The sequence below is a fragment of the Emys orbicularis genome, chromosome 24 (genome assembly GCF_028017835.1).
Source record: "Emys orbicularis isolate rEmyOrb1 chromosome 24, rEmyOrb1.hap1, whole genome shotgun sequence".
NCBI lineage: Eukaryota > Metazoa > Chordata > Testudines > Emydidae > Emys > Emys orbicularis.
The window spans coordinates 11,458,354-11,478,604 of record NC_088706.1 but is presented as its reverse complement, the minus strand read 5'-3'; the positions used below and the strand labels follow the sequence as shown (position 1 = coordinate 11,478,604).

Genomic DNA, 20,251 nt, shown 5'->3' with positions numbered 1-20,251 from the left:
TTTAAAAAAAAAATGGGGCCAGAAATGGAATGAAGACAGCTGATGAGGTCCTAACCCAAGGTGGCTCGGGTTGGAGTCTAGGTTCTGAAACCGACCCTGGGGCCTAAACTGAGCTGCATTCAAACAGCATCCATCCCCGGGCTGGCGGAGCGGGGTAGAGTGAATCTTAGGCTCACTTGGCAGGATCCTTTTGTTCAGACCCTTTTCCCGGGTTCCAGCTGAGATGTTTTGCCTGGATAAATGCCTATGGGCCTGTCAGGGCTTCCCCAGTGCAACTGCTGGCAGATAAGGAAGGGAATCCGGGAAGCTAGGCGCAGCCTGAGCAGAGTGAGAGTAATTGCACCAGGGGGAGCAGGGGAGATTTGCAGCTTGGTTACATGACAGGCAAAGAGCCTGCAGCAATGGAGGGCGGGAGGTTAGGCACTAAGCCCATCAGATCAGCAAGGAAAGCGAGAGGGGTGCAGTGTTCAAATCACACACAGCTGCTGGCGGTGAAAGGCCAGGGCCCAGGGGAGGCAGCTGCTAGCCAGGGCAAACCGGCTTTCCTGAGATATGAATGCTGGGCTGTTCCCGCTGATTACCGCATTCCCACCTGGGGCTGCCCTCGAGCAGGGTCTCAGAGCTGAGATCTCCCTATTCCATGCTGGGATGGGAACTTTACGAACCTCAGGGTTATGGGGTTTCCAGGTCTCGGTCCCCAGTACTTAGAGAGGGGATTGGGATTCATGATACCTTGGGTCTATTCCCAGCTGTGGGAGGAGACGTTGATCGACTGGTTGGGCTAGGAAGCTGGGCAACAGGACTCCTGGATTCTGTGCCATCACTGACTCACTGTGTGGATCACTTCATTGCTCTGTGCCTCAGTTTCCCCATCTATAAAATAAGGATGATAATACCAACCCACCACATGGGTGGCTCGCAAGGCCTAGAAAGCCAATATTTATAAAGCTCTTTGAGATCCTTGGATGAAAGATGCTCTAGAAGGGCAAAGTGTTACTAAAAAAGAGGGAGCAACCCTGCCTTTGGTCTCAGGAAGGCAGAGCTGGGTTCGGCACCAGCACACAGAGCCCCATGGGCGGGCGCTGATCCTAGGTAGAGTTCCCATAACCTAGTTCTTCCGCAGCTCAGTCTTGGCAAGGGAAGGTCAGAATATGGGGCCTGAGATTTTAGAGAGAACAGAGTCAGCGCCAGGCCTTAAACCCCCCCGCGCCCCTGAACTTCGTGATGTTCTGGATCTGGATCCAGATCCCAGCTCCGGTCCCTTCCTAGCTGCCCGTCCCCCAGGCTGGTCCTGCCGTGGAGGCCCCGCTGAGCTATAGTGAGGAAGAGGGGCTGGGATGGAGGCGTGTCTGCCCCACAGTCTCTCTGCCAGGCTGAACAGGCCCTAGGGAAGCTGCCGTCTTGCCCCGCCCAGTGAGGGAGCTAGGATGCGAGCATCCCCAGACACAGGCTCAGGCAGCCTCCGTGTTGCTAGGTAACCGGGCCAGAGGATTTTGCGATGCCAGTCACGCTGCTGAAGTTCCCACCCCTCCCTCAGGGCCGCGGCGCTTCCTGCGAAGGGGTCTCCTCATTCAGCACTCTCCTCCGGGATGGTCAGGCAGGTACCAGGGCCAGATGCCAGGAGGGAGTCCCAGTTTGGGGCCTGCCAGGTCAGAGCCCGGAGTGGTGTGAGGAGGGGCTCAGATGCAGACCTGGCATTTTCCTTGCTGGGTGCTGCTGATCTGTGGAGAGGGTCCCCGGGGGGGGGGGGGGGGGGGGAGGGGCAGCTGTGGGTGGATTGGGGCAAGAAAAGGCTTTGGCTCACCATTGCGCCACTCCCACCAGGTGCCCTGCTTGTGCCCCCGCTACCTCCAGGTGTCATGCGCCGTGAGCAGCTTCCTGAGCAACCTTGCAGTCATCTGCACCAGCAGGTGCTTTGAAGGTGGCACCAGAGCTGCCAATGCAAAGGATTCTGGGGCCCCTGTCTGGGAACTAACGGTAGCCAGTAAACATGGCCCTGCCAGGCCTTGCTGGAGGGGACAGCAGGAGGGCTGAAATGCCACAGACAGAGAAGCTGGGCTGAGGATGGGCTGATGGCTGAGTGAACATGGAGCCGGCTGAGAATGGACAAGCTCACTCCAGTTGCCGACTCCTCGGTGGGGGTCTGAGCTGGGATTTGACATGGAAACGGCAATCTGGCTGGTGTCTGTGGTCATGAAGAGACCGTGCTGTGCCGCGGTTCTTGTTTCCACGTGAGAGCTGGGGACAGTGGCCTCTGAAACCTTCGGCTCCAGCCCAGGTCGCAGGGGCGGCTCCAGGCACCAGCGCACCAGTGCGTGCCTTGGGCGGCAAGCCACGGGGGGCGGCCTGCCAGTCACCGTGAGGGCGGCAGTCAGGCTACATTCGGTGGCATGCCTGCGGGAGGTCCGCCGGTCCCGCGGCTCCGGCAGCAATTCAGTGGCGGGTACGCTGAAGGCGCGGGACTGGCAGACCTCCCGCAGGCATGCCACCGAAGGCAGCCTGACTCCCACGCTTGGGGCTGCAAAATACATAGAGCCGCCCCTGCCAGGTGGGGACAGTGACTGTATAGGAATGGTGTAGCCTCCCTTTAAATAGCGTGCCCACCGTGTTCCATATCCGAGAAGCGCACGCCGCGAGGCCAGGCATGCCGGTGTCCCGTGAGCATGGCGACCTGGGCAAAGCTTCGCCTGTCTGGTTTCTCCAGACTATCCTTGTTGTGGAAAGAGCAAAAGACACAACCGTGGCCAAGGGCTGATCGCAGCTGAGGGCCATCCAGGGGTTCTTATGTGAAGTGAGTTTGGTGGTGGGTCTCTCCACCCACTCCCAGCCGGCCCTGGGCACTGACCTGCTCCGCAGAGGGACCAAGATCCAGTGGTCCAGGAGTGGGTCCTGGCAGCTGGGGGAGGTGTGCTGGGAACTCAGATCCGCTTTCTGCTTCCCAGGCCCACCAGCTGTGGGTGGGACTGGATCTATCTCCGCAGGGCTGGGATTTCCAGGCGGTGTGGGTGCAGGGAAGGGAGGCCGATGTGTGCCAGGGAGCTAGCCAAGCCCCCCGCATGGCTTCCCCCACCGCCCCCTGGCCAGGACAGGGCTGTGCCCTTGAGTCCCCTGATCTCCAGCTGCGAGATGCACGGGGTGGGGAGAAGGGGGGGGGGGGTGCACGATCGGCCCCGCCCTGCAAGCAGGTGCTTTGGGGGGGCTGAGCCGCCCCTCCCCTTAGGGGGGGCAGGTACCAGCCCCCCACCCGCAACGCTGTATCGGGGGTTGGGGGCGCTGATTGCAACCCCGCCCCCCGCTCCTCTTCCTGGGCGCCCCCCGCCCGCTCCTTTGTTTCGCTGCCCCGGGCTCGCCATGGAAACGGGCAGGAGCCGAGCCGCGCGCACCCGCTCGCTCCCCCCGCCCCAATTCAGCCCGACCCCCCCCCCCCCCCGCCCCCGGCTTTGTGCGCGCTCGCAGCAGCAGCAGCAGCCGCCCAGCCCGGGCGCCCGAGCGGCTCCAGCCCCCCGGGGATCGCGGCGGCCGGGGGCGGCCCCCCAGCCCCGCGCCCCCCTTTGTCCGGGCGAGGTGAGTGGCCGAGGCGGGGCGGGCACCTGCTGGCTCCGGGCTCTTCCCCGCCCCGGCGACCGGACAAAGGGTTGGATCCCGCCCTCTGCTGCAGCCCGGCGGGGGGGGGGGGGGGCTCCATATGGCACAGACCCCCCCCCCCATCCCCAGGCCAGCGGGTCCCACGGCTCGGGTGGGGCTGCCCCCCCAACCCCATTCCCCCGAGCCGGGGGTGCGCTCCCCTGCCCACCCCCCCTCCCACGGGTGGGCTCCGGCGGTCCCAGCACCGGGTCCGCTTCCCTCGGGCAGGACTTGGGGAAAGTTTGGGGGCGTGGATCGCGTGGGGGGGGGGTTGGGTAGCGGCCATGGGGGGGGCAGCTTGGCAGGGTCAATCACCCCCCCCCCCCCCCGCTGGCTCCAATGGGAAGGTGCAGCCCCATTCCCTGAGCCTGTCACCCGCGTGGGGGACCCGCCCCCCTCCCCACGGAGCCTGGCTCCGGTCGCGATTCCGCGCCGCGGCACCCGGGCGTTTTGTTCCGTGGGATCCGGGGCTGGGGCTGGCACGATGGGGGGGGGGGGGGCTAGGGGGCGCCCCTCGCGCGTATAGCCCACGGGCTGCAATGCGGGCTGGGACCCTTCCACGGGCTGCAGGTAGGAGCCTGGGCCCTGCCCCGCCGGGCTCTGGCAGGGTTGGGGAGCAAGGGGAGGGGACTCAGACCCCACCTGCAACCCCCCCCACCCCCACCCCCGCTGGCATTTTGAATACAATAGCCTGGCCCAGCTGCAACCTGCTGCAGCATCAGTGTCTTGCAGGGATCTGGAGAATGGGCAAAGCAGGACCCCCTGCAAACAGGTGCAGCAAGATCTGCAGCTGAGACACCAGCCAGGCCCTGGGCTTCCCCCCAGCCCCCCCTCCTGGGGCCGGGATGATGGATTCAAGGCACCCCTTGTTTTTCCCCTTTCTCTAGTAATCCTGCCCTGCCCGCCTGCCGCCCGGCTTTTTACCCCTCACACCTTCACCCTCCTTTTCCAGCATCCCCAGAGTGAGCCGTTTAAATCCCACGTCAGCCCCACGCCGGGGTCCTTCCCCCTCGCCCATCGATTGCCACATGACCCCTCCCCACCCCTGTCCCGCCTCCGGTCTGTTACAGAACGCAACTCCCCCGGGCTGGGCAGACCAACCCTGGGCTGGGGAATCACACTGACGCTCTTAGCCTGGGGAAAGAAAGCGGGGCGTATGTGTCATTGCCACAGGCTGGGGTGGGCAGGACGGGCATGAGACAAGGGGTAAGCGGGAAGGGGAATGAAATAGTTTATGAATGCAGAGCCCGGACAGGAGGGCAATGCGGGTGAGGCTGGGTATGAGGTGGCTGGATCCTTCCATACAGCCAGCATTCATGCTCCATTCCCTCCAGTGCCTCCTGCTGGGAGAGGCTGGGACTGGATTTGCGGGGAGTCCCCCACCCCAGTCAGCGCTCCTGCTCTACTCACTCCAGTGCTGAGTTGGTCCTGGAGTAACTATGATCTTCCCCCCACAGACAGCACTCCTGCCCCCCCCCCACTTCCCCTTGAGTGCCACTAAACTAACGCTTGCCGTGTGTCTCGTTGTCTAGACTGACCCAGGCGAGCCCCCGTCGCTTGCCCCCTGAGCCGACACCATGATCTCCACGAAAGAGAAGTCCAAGGCCCCCAAGGATAGCATGACGCTCCTTCCGTGCTTCTACTTTGTGGAGGTGGGTAGAGGCTTTTCAAAGGGACCCAGAGCACAGCAGGGAGGGGGCGGGCGCTGCCTTTCGTGCCACGTCCCTGCAGCGAGGCGGGAGCTGAGTGTCAGCGGAATGGGAGATGCTCTCAGCTGAGCCCTGCGAGGGCTGAGGACGGGGGAATGAATGGGAGCTGATTCGATTTACACGTCTGGAGCTGATTCCGTTTCTGGGGCTGATTCTCAGTTACTCCTTTCCTGTGCATGGGGCCTGGATGGAGGAGTGTTAAGATGGCTTTAATCTACCTTTGTCCTTCCTTTACTTTGAGGCTGTGGGTGGGTCGGCTCAACCCGGGGTGTAAGTTAGAGCAGCGCTGTGGCTGCTCTATCTTGCACTCTGCGTCCCATGACTCCCAGCAAACAGAGAATACCCATAGTGCAGTGTGCCCTGGCCACGCCCCCAGTGATCCCCTGTCTTGGGGTTGGGTGCAAGAGCCCTTGTGCCAGCCCTGCGCTGATCAGGGAGACCCCTGGCAGGGCCATTCTCAGGAAGCTGTTTCCACCCACCTTAAGCCCTTTGACTCTGCCAGAGGGGCCCGGTGTGGCCTGAGTGTCACTGAGAACTGAGGCATGTGGCTGCATGTCATGACTGCTCCCTGGGCCGCAGAGCTGCAGGTTTCCTCTCTGTGTCTCGGGCTCTAATAAAATCTCTCCCATGGAGACGCTCACCACAAAATGGACCGCAGGCCTTGAGGGCAGGGGAAGAGGGATCGGTACCTCAGGGCTGGCGAGCTCTGCCCCTCAAGCCCCTCTGGGCCACGTTTGAGTGGGGTCGGTGGATGGGCAGAGACGCTAGGCCTAGGGGGAGGAATGAATGAGGCAGAAGGTCTGCTTAACATTTCTACTGCCGCCCCTAGAGACTGGAGCCCGGTTGTGACAGGCGCTGTACGGACACATAGGAAAGAGACTGTCCAGTGGTTAGAGCAGGCGTGCCTGGGAGTCAGGACTGCTGGGTTCTATTCCCAGCTATTGGAGGGGGTGTGGCTTAGTGGTTAGAGCAGAGGTGTCTGGGAATCAGGACTCCTGGGTTCTATTCCCAGCTATAGGAGGGGGGTGTGGCTTAGTGGTTAGAGCAGAGGTGTCTGGGAGTCAGGATTCCTGGGTTCTATTCCCAGCTATAGGAGGGGAGTGTGGTTGTGGGGGTGACTGGGAGTCAGGACTCCTGGGTTCTATTCCCAGCTATTGGAGGGGTGTGTGGCTTAGTGGTTAGAGCAGAGGTATCTGGGAGTCAGGATTCCTGGGTTCTATTCCCAGCTATAGGAGGGGAGTGTGGTTGTGGGGGTGACTGGGAGTCAGGACTCCTGGGTTCTATTCCCAGCTATTGGAGGGGGGTGTGGCTTAGTGGTTAGAGCAGAGGTGTCTGGGAGTCAGGACTCCTGGGTTCTATTCCCAGCTATAGGAGGGGAGTGTGGTTGTGGGGGTGACTGGGAGTCAGGACTTCTGGGTTCTATTCCCAGCTCCAGAAAAGGGAGTGGTGTCTACTGACTACAGTGACACCCCTGACTTGCCTTAGAGGGTGATTTTGCCCTGAGGCCCTTGAAGGCAGGTCTGTAGCGTGGCAGGGGGATGAAACTGAGCCCTCCTGACCATGCTCCTCCTGACTCACCTCTTTGCTTGCTTCCTTCCTGCCCCTCACCCAGCTCCCGATCGTGGCTTCCTCCATCGTGACGCTGTATTTCCTGGAGCTGACCGACCTCTTCAAGCCAGCCAAGGTGGGTTTCCAGTGCTACGACCGGGCCCTGTCCATGCCTTACGTGGAGACCAATGAGGAGATGATTCCTCTGCTGATGCTTCTCAGCCTGGCCTTCGCTGCTCCTGCCGCCTCGGTACGTAGCCGGCACCAAGCCGGGGGGGGGCTTCTCTTTCCGCATGGGCCGGGGGGGCTGTGACAAGGGGGCGAGGGAAGGGAGAGGCCTGGAGGGACCTTCTGGAGAGTGGGTTTTCTTCAGAGACCGCAGGGGCCCGTACAGCCCCAGGCACAGGCTATGGCAGCCCTAACTTGTGCCCCTTCTTCAAAGGCCCCTCCGCCCCGATGCCCCCTGCCCCAGAGCAGCCCCAGCACCTGGGGCTCTTGCAGAGACAATGCAAAGCTGGGCCAGGTTTCGGGGCCCCTGTGCACCAGCCACCTGGTATGACAGGGCAATGGTAGGGTGTGCGGGAGGGGGATGTGTGTTGTGTTGGGACTGGAGTAGTTGGGAGCTCCCCGCCAGCGCTCCTGCCCCGCTCCCTACAGCGCCCCCTGCTGGGAGAGGTCAGGACTGGAGTACCTGGGAGCTCTCCCCCACCCCCTGCCATCGCTCCTGCCCCGCTCCCTACAGCGCCCCCTGCTGGGAGAGGGTAGGACCTGCCCCTGTGCCAAAACGTCTACATTTATACGCCTCGCTCTGACTTGCCAACAAGCCTGTGTGGCCCACACTGAGTTCTGCTCTTCCCCCCAGATCATGGTCGGGGAAGGCATCATCTACTGCCTGCAGTCCAAGCTGAAGGGGCGCAGTGGGTCGGAGGGGAGCATCAACGCCGGCGGTTGCAACTTCAACTCCTTCCTGCGCAGGACTGTAAGGTTTGTGGGTAGGTTTTGCCGCAGTCCTGGCCTGGAGCCTTTCAGTTCTTTGTATCTGGGGGGGATCCTCCTTGTGAAGCTGCCCGGGGCTTGGATGAAGATGGGGCGGTGACGGAGGAGCCTGCATGGGAAGCACGTGCAGCTTGGAACGCGACATCCAGCAGCACAGAGATCACTGCGGGCTCCAAAGCCCCACGTTCATCCTCCGCGTTAGTGTCTCTCTGCTTGCCCCTGCCGCATGGATGCCCTTGGCCTCTCGCCCCGTCATGGGCCCGCTCCACTGCTCTCGTGCTGTAGGCTCTGTAGCCACCACCCCAGAGGTGGCTGCATTTCACTGGGGTTCTAGCTTGGGGAGGAAAAGTGCTATGGAAATGGAAAATGTTCATTGCCCTGTGGCGCTTCCACACCTGGCCTTGGCCAAACCTGGGAGGGGCGAGGCAGGTGGGAGGGGGATTGGGGAGGTGGACAGAGGGGCTGGCGGGAGAGGCTGGTGGTAGGGGTTATGAGGAGGGGGAGAGGCAGGTGGGAGGGGGATTGGGGAGGTGGACGGAGGGGCTGGGGGGAGAGGCAGGTGGGAGGGGTTATGAGGAGGGGGAGAGGCAGGTGGGAGGGGTTATGAGGAGGGGGAGAGGCAGGTGGGAGGGGGATTGGGGAGGTGGACAGAGGGGCTGGCGGGAGAGGCAGGTGGGAGGGGTTATGAAGAGGGGGGAGAGGCAGGTGGGAGGGGTTATGAGGAGGGGGAGAGGCAGGTGGGAGGGGGCAGAGGAACATCAGTGACTCCCCGGTGGCCAAGGCTCTAACCCGTGACCCGCCCGTGATGCCCCCAGGGGTCCACGTGTTCGGACTCTGTGCCACCGCCCTGGTGACGGACGTGATCCAGCTGGCCACTGGCTACCACGCCCCCTTTTTCCTGACCGTCTGCAAGCCCAACTACACGCTGCTGGGGATCTCCTGCGACTCCAACCCTTACATCACCCAGGACATCTGCTCGGGCCAGGACCAGAATGCGATTCTCTCTGCCAGGTACGTCCCGTGCAGTCCGGGGCCAAAGGGCTCGGCTTGAGGGACTCTGCCCCCGATGGTCCCCAAGGAAGGGAGCCCGAGGCCGTCTCTTCTCACCCGCACCCCTGCCAGGCCCCGCTGCATGTACCACGCTGGGATCTGGCTGCTCACCGTGCCGCAGCCAGGTCCCTGCCAGCACTAGCCCAGGCTGCTCGAGCTGTCCTTTGTTTCCCTTTTGCAGGAAGACTTTCCCGTCCCAGCATGCAACGCTCTCAGCTTTCGCTGCTGTCTACGTGTCGGTAAGTTCACCCGCTTCTCTCCTTATCTCCCCGACTTGCAACCACGGGCTGATGCAAGTATGTGGAGCCCGCAGACACACGCCTGCCTCACACTTACAGCTCAATCCCTCACGCATGCCCCCGTACAGCGCCTTCCCCAGACAAGCCACCTCACTGTGCACACCCCCCCCCCCCCCCCAACACACACGTGCTGCTCCACACACACGCAAACACCTTTTGGTGCCCCCCCAGCCCAGGCTCCTCTCCCCATGTACTCCCACACACCCTCATGGATACATGCACGCAGCGCCCTGCCTTATACAAATGCAAACATACCTACGGTGCCCCCCGACACAATCAAATGCCCCCTCAACATGCACCCATGCGTGCAAACACACACAGTGCTTTGCTCTCTCTCTCTCTCACACACACACACGCAAAACTGCATACAGCTGACAAGCCTCACCCTCCTGGGACTAGCCAAGGTGCTCCCCCAAACTGGAAAGGCCTGGGCAGTCCATGCAGGGAGGGGGTCACCCACCAACACAGGAGGTCGCATCCTTGGCTGCCCAGCCAGCCCGGTGCATTTGCTGGGCCAGCGCTCAGCCCGTGGCTCTGACAGGCCCCCGCTCTCCCCTCCTTTGGCCAGATGTATTTCAACTCCATCATCTCAGACAGCACCAAGCTCCTGAAGCCCATCCTGGTCTTCGCCTTCGCCATCGCCGCCGGCGTCTGCGGCTTGACCCAGATCACCCAGTACCGCAGCCACCCTATCGACGTCTACGTGGGCTTCCTCATCGGCTCCGGGATTGCGGCCTACCTGGTGAGTTCACGCCCCGGGGGGCGGGAGCCCGGCTCAGGGAGCTGAGCTTAGAGCTGAGAGGAAGGGCCTTTGCGTCTCCCTCCAGGGGTTGGCTTCAGTCACTGGCATTAGGAGCGATGGAAGCTCCCTAAAAGTGGGAAGCCCGCGGGCGCCCGAACTGTGACTGGATGGCTGCCGTGTGGTCTAACCCCTGACCCCTGGCCTTTCTCCCCCCCTCAGGCGTACCACGCGGTGGGCAACTTCCAAGCGCCGACCGAGAGGGCCCCGGCCAATCCCCCCACCAAGGACGCCCTGCGGGCCCTGACCCAGCGGGGCCACGACTCGGTGTACCACCAGAATAAGTCGGTCAGCACGGACGAGCTCAACCCCCAGACCCGGCTGGACGGGGTGAACCGCCAGGTCCAGCGGGAGAAGAACTCCCTGGGCAGCCTGAAACGGGCCAGCGTGGACGTGGACCTGCTGGCCCCCCGCAGCCCCATGGGCAAGGAGAACATGGTCACCTTCAGCAACACCCTGCCCCGGGTCAACACCCCCTCCATGGACGACCCCGCCCGGCGCCACATGACCATCCACGTCCCCGTGGACGCCTCCCGCTCCAAGCAGCTCATCACCGAGTGGAAGCAGAAATCCCTGGAGGGCCGGAGCATGACGCTGGCCGAGGAGGCCAGCGGGCACGCGAGGGCTGGCTCAGACTCGGTGGGCGCGGATGAAGAGGAGCACGTCCCCCCCTCACTCTACCCGACGGTGCAGGCCCGCACGGCCGAGCGGGCCGCCATGGGGCCCCGGGTTCTCATCCAGCCCCGGCCGGGGGCGTCCCAGCTGGTTCACATCCCCGAGGAGAGCCAAGGCACCGCCAACATCTCGCCCAACAGCAGCTCGGCCGTGCGGGCCAAGTGGATGATGATGGCGGAGAAGGGGGCGGGCCAGCGGGTGGCCAACCCACCTCGACTCATGCAGGTCATCGCCATGTCCAAACAGCAGGGCCTGGTGTCCGTCACCCCCAAGCACTCGGAGACCTCCTCGTCCTCCACCAGCTCCGACTCCTCCCAGTACCGCTCGCCGTCAGAGCGGGACAGCTCCAGCATCGTCACCATCGACGCCCACGCCCCGCACCACCCCGTGGTGCACCTCTCCTCCGGCAACGGGCCCTGGGAGTGGAAGGTGGCCCAGAAAGGCTCGGACGGGCAGGATGCCTACGAGCTGAACGAGATGGGCAAGGATTACCGGGGCTTCCGGCCCACCAGGAGCGCCGGCGTCTCCCCGGGCTCCTCCGTCAGCGACATCGAGCAGGACGAGCCGCGCTACGGCAGCGTGGCCACCATCAACGTGGTGCCGGGAGGGGGCGGGGTGGCGGAGCGGAGCGAGGGCATCCCGGAGAATGTGCTAGGCCCTGCCAGCCGAGAGTCCACCCTGCGGAGGAAGCCCGCCGGCCTGACGGTCAGCGAGAAGGACGGACACACGGACAACGAGGCGGAAAACTACTACAAGAAAATCCAAGCCAACCGGAGATTTAAGGAGTAATTCCCTCCCCCTTCCCCCCCCCGGCTTCCACCCCACCTGCCCCGACCCAGGGCAGCTGTCCAGAGCGGGGAACCTGCCTTCGTGGGTGTCTCCTCTGCTGAACGACACAATCAGCCCACTCCGTGTGCTGCTGCTTTGGGACGAGGCCAGGACCAGGGTGGGGTGAGCATCCGTCTTTGGAGGGCCTCCGGGGATTTATATACAGCAGCCTCAAAGCGGAGCAGCACGTGGAGAAGATGGTGCGAGCGCCGGATGGGAGGGGTGGACTAGAAGAGGCAGGGACGGCAGAGTTCTTCTCCAGGGCGTTAAAACAACCAGCCCTCCGCGGGACTCCGAATGTCCAACCAGGGGAGGAATTTTCCATGTTTATTTATTTGTTAACCAGGTGCTGACGGGTCCCGGGAGGGTTTGAGTTTGTTCGGCTGTTGCGATGGTGGGGTGGGGGAGAATGAATGACCTTGAAAAGGCGGACTCCAGGAGTCCTGGGCTACCAGTTGAGGCAACTGTCTCCAGCCTTGGATGTGGATTTATTTGCCTCGCTCGCCGGGAGCTGGCAGCCAACGGATCCAGGCGCCAGCGTCCTGTGTCATGTCCTGCTCCATCTGTTTTATTTGCAGGGGTGCACGTCCGGCCACCAACTGAACTCTGGACGCTGTCGGACTCTGTAAATAGCTCCCTGGCTGACGCGCGGGGCGTGCGCGGTGGGGAAGGGGCATTAGCCGGGGCTCAAAGGCTTTTCACTGGCTGCCTGGAGATTTTTCAGGGGCCCTTTGTTCAGGCGTCAGTGCCGGCCTGGCCACTCCTTGCCCTCTGTGCTGAGTCTCACAGAGATGCTTAGGGACAGTTGAAGCTCACCCCATGTACTGCCCGTGGGCGGTCAGAAGAGGCTGACAGACAAAGCTTTCCGGGGGGACACTTGCCTTAGCCGCCCATCGGCCGAGGACACTTTGATAAATAACTCTCCGTGCTTTGCTACCAGGCTGCTCAGTCCTGCTGCCGCTTTACCGCCCCGTCCTGGCACAAGCGTGGTGCAGGGCACGGGCGTCCCAGGCGGGATCCTGGCTTTGGAAGAGCGCCCAGGCTTGGGATGGGGGCAACCCGATTGCGCTGACTTAATTGTCTCTCGCGTCTCGCCGTCCCTGGGGTGAGACAGCGATCAGAGCCGCCAACGCATGGGGGAAGGGAGGAGCAGGGGGCTTTCGCACCAGCCTTGTGATTTGAGCTGGTGGGATTTTTATTTATTTATTTTTTAAATAGCGCGGGAAAGTTTGAGGACGTCTTTGTGATACTTTTGTCATTGTCATTTGCCCCCCCATGAAAAACGGCCCCCGGTTCCCCTGGTTCCCCACCGAACCCAATCCACAGCCAAGCTGGCCGCCCCTTACTCGCCGTGGGCCTGATCCCAAGCCTCGTGACATCTGACTTCAGTGGGCTTTGCAGCAGGGCCCCTGTGTGGCCCAGGCAGGAGATGGCGATGGGACAGGGGAAGGCGAAGGGACAGGAAATGGATGTTGTCCCCCCGTCACCCCCTGCTCTAGCCAGCAGCTGTGTGAGACCCTGTGGCCTTTGCTTAGCCTTTGGGCATCTGTCTCTATACCCACAACGGCTAGCTGGTCAGGAGCCGTGGGAGGGCTGTGAGCTGGAAGGCAGGTGGGTGAATGGGAGGCATGTGTATGGGGGTGGAGGGTGGGGGGTTGCATAAGGGGGAAATACAGTCTCTAGAGAGATGGGGGTCCTAGCTGGGCTCTGTGCCACGGGGGAGGAGGGTGCGGGGAGCTAACGCTGGGGGGACGGGGGAGGGGGAGGGGAATTACACAGTGGACTAACAGGCCTCGATTCCTTACATTGCCCAATGCTACCGGTGCAATTAGAAGGGTACCTCTGACCCTGCAGTGCTTTTCCATTTCTCATGGGCAGCCATGTTTCTGGCTGCCGGGGGAACTTCTCGGGAGAGCCGCGAGGATGGAGCCCAGCCTGGTCCCCCGGCAGCGGCTGAGACAGGGCGCGTCCCCCCCTTTGAGGGAGCTTCGTGGCTGCTGGAGCTTGGGGCGGGGAGTTACAGGTGTCATGGTAGGAAACTGACGCAGAGCTGTAACCTGTGCTTTTCCTTACCCTGATCTGCAAGGGTGAGATCACTAGAAGGAAGCAGAGCCGCTCCGGGGCTCCAGTGGGAGGGGGGGACACCCCGACACTAAGCCAGTCCCCAAACTGTAAATGCATCTGTCAGGCGATGGCTGAACCTGCTGTGTTTGTAAGGAAATAAATGAATGAACCTGTGTCTCTCTCCACATCAGCCTGGTTGCGGGGGGAAGGCAGTCTGTTGTCTGGCAGATAAGTGACTGGAAACCTTGTTAAAATTCCATTGCCCCAGTGTGGGCATTTCCTGCCTGTGATGGAGTCGTCCCCCGCCCCCCATCGCTCTGCCCGCTGCTCTTTGCCCTTGTGCAAAGTTGTGACTTGCCCCTGGGCCGCATGAAAATGCTTCTCAAAAGGGACCTTTTTGCATCGGGGATCCGAACCGATGGTGCCATGCGGCCTGTGCTTTCAGAAGAGAGGCAACCCCTGCATAAGCCCCCCATCTCGCCTTGCCTCACCTCACTGGCTAGGCAGCCACGCTGGGCTGGGCTGGGCTGGCCATATTCTGGGCACTGCTGTGGCATCGTTATGCCACCTCCCATGGTGCAAAGGGACTATAAAGCTGGGCAAACTGGCCAGCAGGAAATTCCACTAGCCCGGCGAGAATCTGTGAGTGGCATACGGAGGAAAAGAACCCAGGAGTCCTGCCTCCCCAGGTCCTACTTTACCCACTAGCCACTCCCCTCCCAGAGCTGCAAATGGTACCCAAGCGGCTTGAGGCCCACTTCTCTTTGCTTTAACCCATTAGCCCCCACCCACTTTCTTCCTACAGCTGGGACTAGAACCCAGGTGCCCTGATTCCCATGCCCCCCGACCACACGTCCTTGGGAAAGCATCCACTGCCCCTATCTGGCAGGAGCGCCCCTTTCTGACTCTAGCCGGGGTTGCTCCCTGAGCGTTACTGGTTTGCTAGCAGCTCGGGGGTCTATGCAGGATCCCCAGCGTGTGGGCTGCCGGGCCTACAGTTCGCCCAGCTCCAGCAGGCTCTTCAGTCCAACCTGCCGCTCCCTTGAATCCCGTTCAAAAGCAATTCTGGCCAATGCTCGAGCCAGCTGCTGGACACAGCTCCGGGTAGGGCCTCTCCGAATAGCCTGATCACGCTGATGTCTCTAGCAGCCTCCCATCGCCGAGCCCTGGGCCCCCCCATCCTGCTTTCCTTTCCCCGGCTCCACTTCATCCCAAACAAAGCTGGTGGCCTCCGCCCTGCGGATAATTGCACGGTGCGCTAGGTGATCGCTCACCCTGCTGCGGCGGGTTGGAGGAGGCTGGAGCCTGTTTCCGCTCACTCCGAGCCGCCGAGCCTTTCGTAGCTGCTGTCAAATGCTCCCCCTGCCCAGCTTGGAAAGCTTCGCTCACCAGCCCCCCCCCCCCCAAAGAACTAATGACACCTCCGCAGAAGGGGAGATGGGCTCCATTAGCAGGCAGGTGACCGGCAGCTACGGCTGGGCCAGACTTCAGCGCCACCCTCTCCCAAAGCACTGGCCTTCACTCTCTCTTCCTTTAGCTTTCCTGCCCTGTTCCCACCCTGTAATTATCGGTTGCTCTTTTAGCTTTTTTGGTCCTAATTTTAACTCCCAGCACATCTGCTGCCACCCCTGCTGCGGCACACGTGTCATTTATACAGCGGTGCTGATCGGGTTCCTGTTGGCAGCGTTCGGCAGAGGCGTGCGCAAGGGCTTGACAAAGTCGGCGCAGTCTGATCATCTGGGGAAACTGAGGCACAGAGACGTGACGTGACTTCCCCAAAGGCCAAATAAAGAACAGAAACCCAGGGGACTTGACTTCCAGGTCTGTGCCCACCCCCAACCACTCCCCTCCCAGAGCTGGGAAGAGAACCCAGGAATCCTGGCTTTGTCGCCGGCTCTAACCACTAGCCCCAACCCTCCCAGAGCCAGGCGTAGAACCCTGACACCCCTGCCAGCTCTAACCCACTAAAAACTGGTGCCTCTCCTGAGCCTCGGGGAGCTAAGAACCCAGGAGTCTGGCTGCCAGTCCCTGCTCTAACCCCTAGCGAGAGAGTCCAACGCCTGCCTCATAACACTGACACTACGAATCAGTGATGCCGGCCGCCTTGTGCGAGCTAATGCTGTTCTCCTGCGCCCCCAGAGTCCCTCCCCCCCCCCACACACACCAGGGGAGGGGCAGGAGAGTAGGGCTTATGAACCAGCTAAACCGCTCTAACCCCCAAAGCCAGCTGCTAAGATGTTTATGGGCCAGGTCTGCGTGGGTGGAGCCGTGCACGTGGGTGTGAGTGACCCTGTGTGTCTTCGCAAGGCCAGCCAGGTGCTGCTGGCCCCCAGCGGGGCCTGACGCTCAGGCTGGGTTGAAGTAAATGCAGGGTGGGGGGAGAATGGTGGAGAGACCTAGGGAGAGGAAGCCCTCACACCCCACCCCTAGTACTTACAGAGCAAGCGGATCAACGCATATGTTTAATATAAACAGCTGTGGCGGGGGGGAGGGGGATTAACTGAGCCCAGAGCTGGGGGCGGGTGCCACCAGCAATCACCTTCCTGACCTCTCTGCGTGGCCCGGCCTGGCTCTCACGCCCACTCAGGTGCCCAGACGGAGGCGTGCGGCTTTGCCGGCGTGCAGCCGGCAATGTACACAACCGTGTTGAGACATTCCCGTGCTCTGGAAAAGCCCCGAGCAGCCTCCCCGAGCCTCGCTCGCCCACGCGCCTGGCTCTCCGGCTGGGAGCTGCAAGGGAAGCGTGGAATGCCTGCGTGCAAATGGGCAGCAAGCAAGGGCGCCATTTAGGGGGAGGGTGGGAGCCCCCCCTGCGTTTCATATGGGAGTCCCCCCCGCGTTTCATACAGGAGGTGTGCAAGCTCCCAGGTGGAGCTCTTAACTACAGCCCAGCGTTAGTGTGACATGTAAGTTCTGCAGAGGAGAGGTGCCCCTGGGGCGGGGGGTGGTCAGTATTTTGTTTACAAACAGGGTGATTAAGCTAAGGAAGGGCTGGTGATTGCATTAAGAATCTGGAAATTTGGCCTGTAAAAGGGGAATCCCTGTGTGGAGGGGGGAGGGGGTGTTTTAGAGAAAACACAGGCGGCGGGGGGGGGGGGGGGGGCTCAGAAAAAATACAGCAATGCACTGAGCCTAGGTTGCCCCTCAGTGAAGTTGAGCAGGGCTGTTATCCCCATTGTACAGATGGGGCACTGAGGCACGCACAGACTAAAGGCCAGATTTTCAAAGGGATTTAGGCACCTAGTGAGATTTTCAAATGCACTTCGAAGGTTTGGTGCTTTGGAAACCCCATTAGATGCCTACCTGCAGCTTTGGCTGCCTAAAATCCTTTGAAATTCGGTCCCTAAAGCACTGGCCTGGGGTCAGAGAGGAAGTCCATGGTGGGGGGGGAGTAGAACCCTGGTCTTGCTCCCTAGCCAGCAGACCAGCCTCTCTCTGCATGCCGCAAAAAAAAAAAAAAAAAAAATAGAGGGGAGCCAAACCAAGGCAGCCAGTTCCCTGAGACTCCAGCAAACAGTCCCAGGATGGAGGCCATGGGTGACAGCAGGAAAAGCAGCACAGAGTTCAGGAAGGCTGGAGAATGAGAGGAGCTCACGTAACGCCCAAGGGGTGGCAGGTTCTGCCCCGTGCTGGGTTATACAGCAATGGCTGCTGGGCAATTTTACGTGTTAACTGAAAACCATTTTGTTCAGTCATTATTTTTTTTTGTTCTGAGTTTGAGAAAAGGAAGGGCTGAGAAAGGGCTGTATGAGCATCGGGTGTGTTTAGGCCTCAAATTCTTAGGGTTTCAGCTGCGTTCAGGCCAATTCCAGAACAAAGTACAGAAACTGCAACCACAGAGTCCATAAAGTCGACGATTATTGTCATGATTTGCCTTATTGGCTGGGCCCCAGCTGTTCAGAATAGGTCAGTAAATCCAGGCCCTGAGCCAGTGCACATAAGCTGAGTAACTCTGGATAAGATGGCTCAGATATTTAAGTATGAGGTGTATCGTCATTGACCACACCTGTTATCACATGGCCACGGGGATGTTTATAGCTAGGAGTAGAGGCACTGATGGCAATAGAAGTTTTAGCTGATTAAGATTTAACCCTCCAATTTTCTTTCTAAAGGAAGAGCTGCCCAGAGCTCCTGGGTCTGTTTATTTTCCTTTCCTGCCTGCAGTGGCCCTGAGATACCTCAGACGTCTCCGTTTTTTTTTCTCAACTTTAAAATATAGAATTTTCTTGGTGTTTGGTTTTAAGTATGCTCCTGTGAGAACTGCAACTCAATCGCTGTGGTGTTGTGTTGAAGAGCCGCCTGGAAAGTAAGTAGCCTTTAAACAGAAGTAAAAGCAGTGGGGCCAACTCTCTGATTTTGTCATGAGTCCCATGATTATTGTTTTCCTTAAAGCCCCAGCTCCTGGAGTCAAGTGGATCTGTGATGATTTCAGCCTTCTTTCGTAAAGAAAAACGAAGTTTCTAGTCCTCGTGGCTGTGGAGAAAGCTTCAAAATGAGACCCCCAGTGCTCCCTAAAGGCTCAAAAAGCAGATGGTAAATAAAAAGAACCCCAAATCTGTTATTTTTACATAATCTCATGATTTTAAAGCCAATCTCATGATTTTTGATGAGCCTGATTCACGATTTTTGAACATTTGGGAGTGGCCATACTGTGAAAGTGACTGGAAAGTGTCAGTTTCACTCCTGTTTAAGGTCAGTTTCTAGTCTATTATTTGTAGTGAGGTAACACCCCTAGAGCCCCAGGCAGGTGCAGTCTAAACTCACGGGGCCTTGCCCTGGTAGGATGTTTCCGAAGTTAAATGATCTATTCCATGCTTGGTGAACTGCAAAAAAAAAAGTGATAGAACGTCATCTAGATTTTTGTACAATTGTTTCAATAGTTGTATTCAAGAGTTAGTCACAAAGACTATACATTAAACTTTTAAACCAGTGTTCCTTATGTGACTTGGCACAAGATGTGAGACCATGTTAGTGTTAGAGCTGAGTGGGTTTAATAGTTATTAAATCCTCTTTGTTTATAGCGGAATTAGTCGCAGGGCTCCTGTTAGCTAATTTTTAAATTATTATCTGCAAAAAACCTCTAGAGTTTTCAGGTGCCTAAGCAGCCCTTGGAATCACAGTTAAAATTGCCCCCCCCCCCCCAAATCTGAACCGGCGCCCCTGGCAGAGAAGGCTGCAATGGGGCTCAGTGGCTAGATAGGTGGCCAGACACGGAGCTGTTGGACAGACAGACTTGCAGGGGGATAGGCAGATATGCTGCAGACGCTCCTAGAGCATGTGAGCGAAAAGCAACCCTGCTACCTCTCAAGCACTTAGGCCAGACCCCGGCTCTCAGGCATTGCAGCAGCAGGTTCCCCGCATGCCACATCCGGGGCCCTGCTACCAGCTGCGGAGAGCACATGCTGCAGGTGAACCAAGCCCGTCCCTGGGGGCGCTGCTCCAACAGGGCCACCTTACCCACGGGCTGGGCTCATTCGCAACAGCCGCCTTCGCACTCCTGGCCTCCAAGGAGCTGCACGATAACCCCACCCAGGCAGAACGTGGGCTCTGGGCTGGAAGGGGAGGCACTGGGGGGGTGGGGGGTGTCACAGAGTTCTCAGGGGTTGGGGGGGAGGGGCTGGGTCTAGTTTTATTATTATTCTCTATTTTTTTGGTCGCTAGAGGGGAGGTTTTGCTCATTGGCTCCATCTGGCACGTTGTTTATTTTTAACCCAGCTGAAGGAGCCCAGCACCTGGCACATAGCGGGGGCGGGGAGGGGAGCCCGGCGCTCAGTGCATTAGCAGCAGCAGATTGAGGCTTTATCCTTAGCAGTTTTCGTATAGATCCCCAAAGCACTTTAGGACCACAGGCGCTGCCAGCCTGGAGTCCATCTAGCCCTGTCTGCCGTCTCCAGCTCTGGCCAGTGCCGGCGACCTCAGCGGATGAGTGGGTCGGTGTCATCGTCTCCGTTTTATAGATGGGGAAACTGAGGCACCGAGCAGGGCCAACACAGGCTGAGGCAGAACCCAGGAGTCCTGCCTCCCAGTTCCCACTTCTAGCCCCCGACCACGCTGCCTCCCGCTGCACCAGGATGGCTCCAGGGTGGCGGGTCCCATCTGTTTTAGGTCCTGCTGTACGACCGGGTATTTGCAAAGGGGCAGCTCGTGCAGCAGGGCGTTGTGCCCACGGAAGGAGCAGTCCAGCTTGAGAGGAATGGGGCCAGGAGTGCCTGGGTTGCTACTGGTGGGGTAGGAATGGCCACGAACCTCTGAGGGGGAGCGGCTGCTGGCAATGCAAGATGCCCCATCGCTGTAGCCCTTCCCGTGCTGTTTGAACAAGGCGGGAGAGAGCCCCAGCTATGAGACGGGGCTGGCCCAAGCACAGAGAGAGCCAGACGCCCCGGGGCAGAGCTGGTTAGGTTGCAGGGGGACAGAGCAGGCAGGGGAGTGGCTGCCTCATGCTGCTGTCAAAGCGTAATCTCTCCTTTGCTGCCCTGTAATTCACAGAGGGCTGGAGGACACCCCCACCCACCCCTCCAGGGTCTCACCCCTTACAGAGCCTGGAAGAGGCAGGACTAGGCTGAAATGCCGATAAAGGGGGATTCACCAGCAGGGCTGCTGGACGTAGCCTGACCCTGTGGTTCTCCAGCTCTGAGCTGGGGCTGCATTGTGTCATCTCA

The 20,251-nt window shown here is 60.1% G+C and overlaps 1 protein-coding gene across 2 annotated transcripts; it reads left to right on the top strand.

The window, feature by feature from the left end:
- The first annotated feature begins 5,201 nt into the window (after window positions 1–5,201).
- Window positions 5,202–11,489, top strand: PLPPR3 (phospholipid phosphatase related 3). 2 transcript variants are annotated; one of them, XM_065422230.1, is made up of 7 exons: window positions 5,202–5,276; window positions 6,946–7,131; window positions 7,744–7,873; window positions 8,693–8,888; window positions 9,109–9,166; window positions 9,795–9,968; window positions 10,188–11,489. In XM_065422230.1, exons 1-7 carry the CDS (start codon window positions 5,202–5,204, stop codon window positions 11,487–11,489), a joined length of 2,121 nt encoding a protein of 706 aa, XP_065278302.1. The 2 variants fall into 2 exon arrangements, with proteins under 2 accessions (XP_065278302.1, XP_065278300.1); XM_065422228.1 differs by having other exon boundaries at window positions 9,109–9,250; window positions 9,768–9,968.
- Window positions 11,490–20,251: the final 8,762 nt, after the last annotated feature.

Coding starts and splice junctions, on each gene's coding strand:
- PLPPR3 (XM_065422228.1), top strand. CDS start 5,202: ATGATCTCCACGAAAGAGAAGTCCAAGGCCCCCAAGGATAGCATGACG. Junction 7,874..8,692: donor CAGGACTGTAAGGTTTGTGG/GTAGGTTTTGCC, acceptor TGATGCCCCCAG/GGGTCCACGTGTTCGGACTC. Junction 9,969..10,187: donor CCGGGATTGCGGCCTACCTG/GTGAGTTCACGC, acceptor TCCCCCCCTCAG/GCGTACCACGCGGTGGGCAA.